General features: G+C 28.5%; 1 protein-coding gene across 4 annotated transcripts in view; it reads left to right on the plus strand.

Annotated features, from left to right (window-relative positions):
* Window positions 1–10,638, plus strand: part of LOC121113874 (neurexin 1) — a 312,301-nt gene extending 301,663 nt beyond the window's left edge. For 2 of the 4 annotated variants that reach the window (XM_071886617.1, XM_071886618.1), the window contains 6 exons: window positions 829–1,065; window positions 7,768–7,946; window positions 8,484–8,655; window positions 8,721–9,125; window positions 9,187–9,315; window positions 9,371–10,638. In XM_071886617.1, coding sequence (XP_071742718.1) covers window positions 829–1,065; window positions 7,768–7,946; window positions 8,484–8,655; window positions 8,721–9,125; window positions 9,187–9,315; window positions 9,371–9,957 — 1,709 coding nt within the window. In that variant the 3' untranslated portion in view covers window positions 9,958–10,638. The remainder of the gene's footprint in view (window positions 1–828; window positions 1,066–7,767; window positions 7,947–8,483; window positions 8,656–8,720; window positions 9,126–9,186; window positions 9,316–9,370) is intronic. The other 2 variants (XM_071886619.1, XM_071886620.1) reach the window with 1 other exon arrangement.
* The last annotated feature ends 1,343 nt before the right edge of the window (window positions 10,639–11,981 follow it).

The raw sequence follows: 11,981 nt of genomic DNA on the forward strand, positions 1-11,981 counted from the left end.
CTAGCAAACAGCTAATTTCATACCAAGTTTTTATATGTATATCCTCTAGATATTACTTATCTACTGTTCATGTACCCTTTCGGTGACTTTTTTTTCCATTTTGAGCACTAATGACTTGGAAGTTTTAGTTACTGTGAGATTAGTTGCTGTGACTTAACCATATGTTTAGTAGATCTCCTTAAAAACGAGAAAAACCTCATTAGAAATTGTAATTTATTATTTTAAAAAACGTGTAGACACTGGGTCACCAAACTCAAAAAAAAATCAAGATATCTGAATAAAATAGAAACCCAGTCACTTTAGGTGTGCAAAAAAAATCATGCTCTCCCTCATTAAAATTTAAAGGAGAATGTTTTTTCTGAAAAAAAAGTCAAAATATTTTTTTGGATAGAGATCAAAATGAGTGCCCACTTAATTCGAAAAGCAAGTAAGTGAGCACAAAATGGAATAGTACGCAGGAGTGAAGTACTAATGCTTTGATTTTCATAATTTGATGTGTTTTATTGGGGTGTTTAAATCCCAAGGAAATTAATCAGGTTAGAATTTAAATAGGAAAGTAATGCAGAGGGTTATGAGTAATTTAATACCACTTTTGAGTGTGGTCCATGATAGCAAAATATCACATTGTATTAATCGCATTCAAATACTCTAGAATTAACTATAAACACTAATATATTTCTATATCAACCTACACAATACACTTTTGCACTTTATAATAAATATGCACCGCCTTTTTTCTTTTCTTTTTCCTCACACTCACCACATATTGCACAAAAATTATTATTATTTAATCATTCAAAAAAACAATTAATGCAATGCAATGCCTAGAAGAAGCAAGGAACTCTCGAAATAATTACGAACTCTCAGATATAGACACTCAGTACGTGGGTCTAAATTACCATCGAAAACAACAAATACAAAATCATTTTCGACAACAGGAGTTGGACTCTTCCATAATATCTCGATGCTCTTGTGAGAACGATGGGATATGTATAGAACATGGGGGATCATCGCCAACCTGTGACTGTGATTTGACTTCTTTTTCGGGGCCTCGGTGTACTGAGGGTAATCAAGCAATTAAAGGCCGATACGAATAATATTTAATATTAGATTAGTTGTAATATATAGTTTCTTCTAAATTAACATTTTTTTTAACTATATTAAATCCTTCAATGAAGCTGTAGTTAATCATACTTAATTATATGTTTTACAATTTAATCTGAGTCATTGTTAAAACCTGACACTCCATGTACTCGGCAATCAAAACAAATTTCGCGGGACATAAATTTGTTGTGAATCTGCAGTGGAGCTTTCTTTCATAAAGATATGAAATTTTTGAATACATAGATTCGGACAGAAACGTATAAAAAATATAAGATCCACCCTAAAATAGTACGGATGTGAAGTAAAAAAAAAGTACATATTATGTTAAAATTGTGTTTTTTTTTAATAGGAATTTTCTCAGAAAAAAAAGAAAGAATTTTGTATTGAAATGTAAACATACTTTTGTAATTCATATCAAATAATATTTATAAAACTTCTTTATTTTTTATTTTTTTTGGCTCAAATAATAGAGAGAGGTTGCATAGTTTATTTTTCAAATAATTAAAGTATATTTTTAAAGAAAATGGTGTTGATATGTTTTAACTATTGTAGTTTAATTTAAAGTATATAGTTATTACAAAAAAAATATTATACTCGTAAAAAAAACCTAAGAAGAATCATCAACTTGGATTAAGTCCATACACACTAGACAGTAACGAAAAAAAAAAAAAAGATTAAGCCTTGTATTTTTCGAAATTTAAGAATTCGTTGGACACCAGCCTCACCCTAGCGAAGTTCCACCTTTTTGAAGTAAAAAAAACATTGTTAATGCTTAAATATTATGTAGAAAGTAGCTAGTACCACCAAAATTTCAAATAAAAATGACATTGGGCAAAAATGGGTTCATCAATCTTGAAAATTTGTCACACTTTATTTTTGTGTCATTTCTACTATTTTAATATCACATTTGAAACATGATTTTCCTCTTATATAGTGCTTTTTATCTTTTTTACCTCTATTAACCAATTTTAGAATCTGAATATAACTTTTCTCTCATAGATGTTTCGCTCAGAAATAGAATGAAACTCTCTAATAAATGATAGTTATTTACTTTTATGACATTTTCGCATTATGATATATATAAAGCATTGGTAAAAAAAAGCAACTGTTATAAAAAGAGATTTGGTTTGAAGAACAAGTTTGGATAGTTCAATTTTAACCCTAATCATTGGTTGATTCATCATGTGATGATTAGTTCCTTATTACTGTGTCTGTCTTCTTTTTTCCAAATCATATCTTCTCCGGTTCTTCTTACTACATCCCTCTTTTTAAACAACTGAAATTTAAATCAAGCTAACATACAGCCTCTTAAGGCGTGACCTCTTTTGCAAAAAAAATACACTTTTATTTTGTTGTCAGAACTTGATTTCTATGCTTTTTTTCCCCTTACACAGTGCTTTAAACTTTGATTGGCTTAATTAAAATGAGCTCTTGTTAAGCTGTGAACGCTTTTCCAATAGTAATAGAACCATCATTTAATAATTTGGAAGAACTGGCTTACCACCAACTGATTATTGGCCATTTTTTTTGTTTATTTTTGGAGAAAAGTTTGCATGGTACAAAAAATATACAATTATTTTCCATGCCAAATGCACCTCTAACTATTTTTAAAAAGGACTTTCATTTAGGTATACATATATATTTCATGCAGAGACTTGACTATACCAATATTTACTTTTTCATACCTGTATTAAAATATGTACATATATATTTTTGCATTTTAACTTACTTTTTCTATCATGGAAAAAAAAAATACTAGAGTATTTTACAAAATTATTAAAAAATATACTATATAAATACAATAGATAGTAATATCAAAAACCCTTTTCTGCCCACTTTTTTATTTTCCTTAAAATATTGGAAAAGAAGTATATTTAAATCTTACAAGGACTTTTACCATGTGTTATCCTCCGCCCACTCACTTTCCATATGTGGCGTGGCAACATAAAAACCTTCTTGAACTAAAGTTAAAAAACGGAGAAAATCCAATATATTTCTTTTACTTCATATATGCATACAGCCCAAGTTTTCATAGGCAAATTTGAATCAAGTATAGGCTTTCTATTTAAAAAAATATAAAAAATAATTCGAGGAAGAAAATCTTTCTAGCTTGACTTTGAGTTAAAGGGCCACATAGCTTCATTCTTACTATTATTTTTATCTTTTATTATAAAGTATATGTCTATTGATACTATGAAAGAAACCCTTTTTTAATCGGGTCAATCTTTTTGATACCATGGATAATAATAAATATTATAATACTTTTCTTTGTTAAACAGGAGTTTTTGTTTTTTTTACTCATTTAGTCCCAAATTTGTAGTAATCGAACAAAGAGTTTAATATGTAAATACGCTACAGTGGAGTTTCTCATTTTTCGGAAAACTGTTTTAACCAGAATCACAGTAAATGATAATTAAAATATCGGATTCAGGGAAATATCGGGAAATTTAAGCATTTCTTTTTATATTTTCGGAAGAAATAAAACATTTTTTGAGATAGTCTTACTATGAATATAAAAGAACAAATAAAAACAATAACAAAGGAGCAAAAAAATGAAACAAGTTCAAAGATTTTTTTGCCAGTTATCACTCTTTTTTCCCTTCATGTGCTCAAACGTTGAAAAATAACAGAAAGCATGAACAGCGCTCATTTTCCACTAAATTTCCAAGTCTGACTTAGACTATAGGGACTGTTTGATATACAATCAAATAGCCACTAGGGTGCCCTCTATCCAATCAAAAACTAACAGGACTTCAAATTTTAAACACTAAGAGGAAATTCAAATTCAAATTACTCTGTGGTATCATTTTCTTGTAAATAAACTTTGCATTGAGCTTGGATTTTTCATATTTCATAATATTTTCTGTAATAGTTAATTATTTTTTTAAATCATTTGTCCTTTTGCTGCGACGCTAGCTGACAAAATGGTTAAATTTTCTATAGAGGATTTTCACTGACGTTATAAATTTCATCATGGTTGAAGGTGACGGCATCTTGAGAAGTAAAGTGGATATTTCTATCACATAGATTATATTCCGATGAAACTTTATCAACTGGCTTTAAGAATACTAAAAAAATTACTTGATGCAAATGATAAATACTGATATTATAATTAAATCAAAGTAATATCTATTAAAAATCCCTGAAAGTAACTAGATTTCTCTAATTTTTTTTAGTTGATTACAAACGATAAAAGTAGGAAAATTACATAAAAATATCCTCTATTCTTTCCATTCTAATAGTTCATTTGAATCTACAAAATTGAAATAAGATTTTATGGTGATGTAATAACATATTTTTAAGAGATTTTAGTGTCTGATATATAATAAAGCTGGATGTTAGAGGGATATATTTTTGATGGACAGTAAGATTGAAGTCCTTTTAAATACTGGTCCAATTTTGAGATCCAGTAGTTCGTTTGTTATACTTTTAGTTCACACACTTACTTTACTTAATTATAACAATATTTCTATGATAACTGTAAAAATAAATTTAAAAAATGCTGACAAAATTTAGTTAAATAAAATTTACAATAAAGGAAGTCATAACAAAATGCACCAAATTGAACAATTCCTTATATATTATAAAATTCTTCATATCGGAACAATTCTCTGAATTTAGCGCACCCAACCTAGGAACCAAAAGATGCCTAATATTTTCTTTTATTTAAATGAAAAAAAGGGTTTCCATTCTTATGAAACTGGGTTGTTTAGCCCCCCTCCCCCCTAAATGGCCAATATCAACACTCTTTACATTGTGTTAAATCGCTTTATACATATCTTGTATATTTTCAGAATTTAAGTTCTTATATTTATCACAACTCAATTACAAAATATAGCTTGGATTACATTTCAGCTTGCGACATCTCTGCGAGTACGTTTGTAATATGTACGTATTGTACATTGAATTGAATTATTTTCGCAGTGTATGTATAATATATATTTAAATATGTTTGTTTGTATGTATCTGCAATGGAGGTACAAGACTGTGTGTACCCCTCAACTATTGGAATATGTATATTATCTCTTCACGGTGTTTTTTATCAATATTTTTTTCTTACGTGACGAATAATATATGGAATTTTACATCATATGTATGTATACATAAGTGAAACTTTATATTAAAAAAAAGCTTTAGAAGGAATAAAATGTAGAAATAGGGAGGATTTATGTTGTTCTATTGTTCGTATACATACATACACATAAATAAGCAGTGCCAAATCAAGGATTTATCACCTATCAAGTTCATGGTCTATGTCTAATAACATCATTTTGAAAGAACTTTATTGATTTAATAAATTTAAAAAAAAATAGTGAACTAGAAAATACACCTGAATCGGGCTTATTTTCTAGTTCACATGTTTTTTTTTTCAATTGGTAATCTGAGGAATGAATTTTCTTTGGCTACACTATTGTCATTATTATTTGACTCGTGAGGAGTGAACTTCCTTATCTGCCACATTCAAATATATTCAAAAATGAATTGAACATTCCTGTGTGCTCATAAAATACGGAAACTAAATCTGAGGATGTGCTCAAGAGTTTTAATTGTAGGTCCTTGTTGGTCTCAGAGTAGAGAATTAAGAAAGAAAGAGAAGATTGAAGGGTTGAATGATGATTACTTGATTTAATATATTAATATTCTAATAAACAGTATTGTATGTGTGTCATTTTCATTTTTTCACTTTATATTATGAATGAATTTTTCCTTATAGTATATTTAGAATGTGTTTTTGAAGGGCTGATTCTAAGATATTCATCATTAGAAGTATTTTATATAACATATTATTTTAAATTATGAAATTTAAAACATTTCAATGTTTATAACATAAAAAAATTATAAGTGTATTAGAAGAAAATAGCAAAATAATAATGAAAGAACTAAAATTAATCATTTCTATTAACCTCAGCAAGATAAGCGAATGTGAAACTATTAAACTAGCTACATTTTAGTGTGAATGTGAAGAGGTAATTATAAATTACCTCTTTAAATTTATCACAGATAGAATGTATTTTTACAAGTACACTACTAATTATGCTATTATTATATAAAGCAAAGTTAATAATAATTTTCAGTTATGAAATGAAAATGGTAGGTACTGTCTAATATAATATTAATATTATTAATCAATTGATTATCATTCAACCATTTGATCCCCTCTCTCTTTCTTAATTATTTATCAAGATTTACGTTATATATATTGTACATCCTTGCCAAAAAAAATTACTCCTAACTTTAACAGATATTAATGTTCGATCTATACTTTACTTTTGGTAATTTTTTTGTAGAAAAATGTTAAAAGTAATGTCTGTAGCAATTCTAGGCTGAAAAACATACTCTACGTAAGTTTTTTTTATCAAAAAAAAATGGTTCAAAAATTTTGTTTGTCTAGGTGGAAGATATATTAATTATAGCACGGGACTTCACATAGATTTTTGATGCTGTTGAAATAAAATACTTATATTTCATACTCTGTCATTGATACATATTTTGATAAAACTAACAATTCAACATTGATAATAATTAACCATTGGCTACAAAAACAATACAAAAGGTCCTTTGTGTTTTTTTAATGTTTCTTTTATCTGTTGATAGTCGAGGTTAAGAGTGGATAAAAAGGCTAGACTTGTAGGATGAGAAGCATTTTTTTTTTATTCAACAACGACCAAGAGTTGTTTTCCATCGCATGAGATAATATTTTCTAGAATCCTATTTTAATAACATTTCAATTTGTGTTTTTTGACACTTGTATTAGATTCCAGCTCATGAAGACTCGAAAATAGATCTTCAATAAGACCTTGATAGCTTTATCGTACCAGTTATTTTACATGCAACCACATAACTTGACGATTTTTTTGGTTTATCTTTGGTCTTATAATGTGATAAATGTTGACGAAGAACGTAAATATATTTTACAAATATTCCCTAATTTTACTGGAAGTTATTTTTGTTGGGTATTGTGTATTTAAATGAACGAATCATAACACAGGTAACTTACAAAAACATAATATAATGAATAAAATAAAATAAAAAGATTTTTTTATTCAAATATGACATATAAAAAACCTAATGTATTTTTCGGTAAACAATTAATGAATAAATTAGTCTAAATTTATCGTAAAATCAATTGAAACCTACGTTTGGCTAACCACTGAACAGTATTATTACTCCCATCAAACATCGAAATGATTTTTTAAACACTCACCAAAAAAAAATCTCAACTATTGATTTAGAATTATAGTTTAAATGATCAAGAGGCAAAAGTGAAACTTTTAAACGTTGTTTAAATTAAAAAGGAATATGAGTTTGAATTAATTCGAATGATCTAATAATAAGATATTCAATCTTTAGGGATATTTTTTTTCCCCGCATTTCTACATTTAAAATAAGTTGTAATAAAAGTTTTTCTTTCGTTGTCCTTTTTTAGTCACATGTTTTTGTATTGAATTTTGCATAAACCATGAAATTAATTGGTAAATATTCCAACTAATATTTAATTTATAAATAGTTGCTATAATTTGTAGAAGACAAATAGGTGAATACTACGTGACCATTCCACCTATTCGATGTTGCATGTATCCATTTGTACACTCTACCTAATTTCAAAACCCTTACAATCAATTTTATAAACAATGATGACGCCAATTTGGTTTTTTTTGATAGAATCTGTTGCTTACGAATGGTCAAATGAGCCTGGACTCATTCGCTATAATTTTCCGTACGATAAGAGGCCAGATACACGAATCGACGTTCTTTCTCTTGGAATTATAACACCGTTAAACTACGCAATTATTGTACGAATTGATTCTGCATCGTCAAATGACTTTCTAGAGATGCAAATTGTAAGATTATACATCAATTAATTATAAATTATTAAAGGGCAGTTTCCAAATCTATCGTACGAGTACTGATAAATAATGTGACATTGAAATAAACATCTTATTTCTAAGAACTTAACATATAATGATCTTTACAACTCATTAAATTCCTTTAAAAAATGAAGAAGTTCTGTGCTTTAACATATTTCTTGTTTGAAAGAAATAATTGTTAATATTTGAAATTTATAATATGCAAAGTTGTTAGAAATAAATGTGTCCTTTACAAAATTATACACGTTGTTAGGTGTATAGTACACGTATGATAGATGTAGAAACCAAACTTTTTTACATAAATGTACATGAACATATTTTTCTAAAGGCAAAAAACTACATATGATTGAAAGATTAAAAAAAATCAAACCATTTAATTTTAAATATAATGAGAAAAAAAACTTATCCATTTAAGCTTTAATTTAGCAACAATTCTAACTTTTGGATAAAGTTGTATGTTTGAACTATTTCCCTCATTTAATGATACCATACGGTATTCGGACATTTCAGGAGGATGGATATATTCATATTCTATACAACCTTGGGACTGAGGATATAATGATTAGCGACAAAAATATTTTGGTGAATGATGGAAATTATCATGTCATCAAATTCACTCGATCCGAAGCAAATTCAACTCTACAAATCGACGACCATCCCACACAATTCAAATACCCAATAGGTAGAGTTCATATTCCATAATTGAAGATTCATTATTTTTCTAATTTTTTCTTTTATAAATATTAGCTCTGAGACGTCAACTCACTGTGTTCAATAGCCAATCTCAAATCCACGTTGGTGGAAAATGGAATCCAACTTCTCACAAAATTGAAAAGTCATTTCAAGGCATCATAGCTGGTTTAGTTTATAATGGCCTCCGCCCTTTAGATTTAGTGGCCAATCGGGATGGTGGTGCTAAAATACATGGAAGAAATGTTAAGATTGTCGAAAATATTCCATTTGATTATCGCGATACCCACTCTCCACTTTTTAGACGGGATAACCAACAAGGATTTAAGCAAATGCAAATGACAAATCCATCAAAATATCCGGATCCAGGAATCAATGATGACTTGATTTATAGCAAATTGGAGTGTGATGAAGATGAAGAAAAGTATTATAATCCACGGTGCTTTGCTTTTGAAGGCTCAGGTAAACAAAATCCATCATTTAAAAAACGTAAAAGTATTTTATCATCTATATATATGTATAGGTGACGAACTTATCACCCCTGTCTATACACCTCCATATAATCCTCTTTGGAAGAATCGAAATACAATCCAAAATTGTGATGATGAAGAGGATTGTAATACATCCACGGAAGGATCGGGTCATAGCCACGGTAGGGATAAAAAGAATCCTTTAATTCAAATTACATTTTATACTATTAATTTCAGACTCAACAACCAAAGCTTTTGTATACACGACCGAGCCATCTCCCCCAACCACTTGGGCTCCTTGGGAAACAACATCAACGCCATTTGAAGAAATGACGCAATCGAAAGAAAAAATTGTAGAAGTCAACGAAGAGTCATCCTCCCAAAGGCCGCCCATCATATATGAAAACTATGACACAAAATACAATGTATATGACAATGAACCAGAACCAAAAACTCCAATATATGACACGGACAGACCCAGAGTCACATCTGCCGCCACATCCAGTACCATTATGGTCATTTCCATTATTTTAGTGGCAATTATTGCAATAATTTTAATCATATTCATTGTGCTACGAATGAGGACTCGAGATGAGGATAGAGGCTATAAAGTAGAGGAATCTCGGACATACCAATTCGATTCCACTGCCCTTGTCTCTTCTTCAAATACCACAAATAACGCAGATTTGGATGAAGGAGAAGGGGGATCTCTTTTGGGGAACACAACATCATCCAATGGTTTCTATGCCCGCAATTTAGCTGTTGTCAAAAAACCCTCTTCCAGTTCTTCTTCCTCCAAGCCCATTCGAGAATGGTATGTTTGAAAAAAAGGAGTCTTACCCAACTACCCACAAACATAACATATGTGACCCTCTCCACAAAGTGTCCTTTTTATGGATATTCCTTTAAATTGTAGTGGTAAAGGAATTGAAATTTGAATTAGTTTATCTTTTAAATAAGTATAACGTACAACTTAATTATCCAGTGAGACAAAACAAAAACATACAATTAAACAGCATCTACAACAAACAAACTCGTGTTCGCTCAAAAACAATTATTCGACTTGAACATTATCTTTACATCTATACATTTTTATCCAAATATACATATATTTTACAAAAATATTTAATAGTTTAAAAAAATAATTAAATAATTCATTCAGATGTTAACGAATACAAATCTCTAGATCTTACTTATATTATATTAATATTTTACAACGATTTTATTGTTTTAAATGTGATGAACAACCACTCTCCATGTTTTAATTTATTATATATAATTGATTGATTGACTTCCATATTATCTAATGGTTTTTCTTCATACTTAATAACTTATCTATATTATTGTCATGTTTTATTATCAACTATTGCAATAGTTCTTATTCTTTATTTAAATTTATGGAGAAATCATTTTCTTTCAAAATCTACTCCCTTCTAAAAAAAAATCATAAAATTTAACAATTTGAATTTTGATTTTAATAACAAATAAAGATGTTTTTATTCAAATCATAACTCTTTAATTAATTTATAATTGATGTTCTGTAGGACACTAATATCTCACACAGCGTTATTTCACTTACATAAACAATGTAGTTTGTCGTCAGATGTCTACCCATTAATTTACTTATTTTCTCCCTAAACATTGATTGGATAAATCCAAATGAACATTTGTTCAGCTGTGAACAATTCCCAACACTTATAAAAAATAAGTTTATAGTTGGTAGAATCAACTAAGTAACTAACAAATGATTTTGTGTCTTTTTTATGTTTCTTTTTGGTTGTTCAATAATGTGAAGATTGCAACGTGCTCAAGGTTTATTGATCTACCCAGGACACTATTAAATAAAAATGAGCTATCAAGGTTTTGCAATTTGCAATAATTTACAATCTTTTATTACTTTTAGCAAATTTCTACATTATTTTTCAACTGTCCAATGTTCATGGACCAACTTAGTAAGGACTCATGAAGTACACTTGAATATACTCTTCGAATAATTAATTTTTTGAGATATATTAAACTAGCTTACTTTTGCATGACATTCGAAGCATGAATTTTCCCTGAGGATGGATGGTTTATGGTACTACATTTAGTTATTTGTAAAAATAATTGCCCGGTACAAAGACTTTGAAGAATGTCGATCAAGGCAGGAATAAGACTTTTGTGGAGTCGAAAATATGTTAAGAACAAGATATAAAATTGTTTTTTTAGGCCAGGTAGGATTAATCGATGTAGTTCCTTTATTTTGGTGTTGACAACGAATTAATGGAATACTTAAAATATCGTTTCAAAACCATAAATAATTATTTTTATATATTTTGATTAAATTACATTTGATTAATATTTAATGCCTCCTTCAAAAATATAAAATGACATTTAAAACTCCCTGGTTAAGACAAGTCCTCATCATTTTAACAAATCCTCAATTATCATCCTATTACTGAAGTATTTACATAAACATTCATATAACAATCTGCTAAAAATAGCTTAAAAACATACCAAATTAATTATATTAAAATATTTTATCATTTCCTCGATTAATGTCATTGATTACTGTTTGATATAAATAGTCTGCATCATCCATGTTAACGTTGCAAATTATTTAAAGATAAGCCAGATGTGTGTGTGTGTTTTTTTTTGTTTTTTGTCTAATGTACTATATTTATTTTGAAAAACTATTGAAAAGCATAGTAAAGCTAGCACATATCATTAGGTATTATGTGGAAAAAAATATACTTACAAAATTGAATAGAAATATTAAATCAATATTAATATAATATTTATCAGCTCATGAAAAAGTAACTCTATTTTATGTGTAAGTATCCATGTTAGGGATTTATCAGTCTTAGAA

Source organism: Lepeophtheirus salmonis, chromosome 2, assembly GCF_016086655.4.
Source record: "Lepeophtheirus salmonis chromosome 2, UVic_Lsal_1.4, whole genome shotgun sequence".
Taxonomy (NCBI): Eukaryota; Metazoa; Arthropoda; class Copepoda; order Siphonostomatoida; family Caligidae; genus Lepeophtheirus; species Lepeophtheirus salmonis.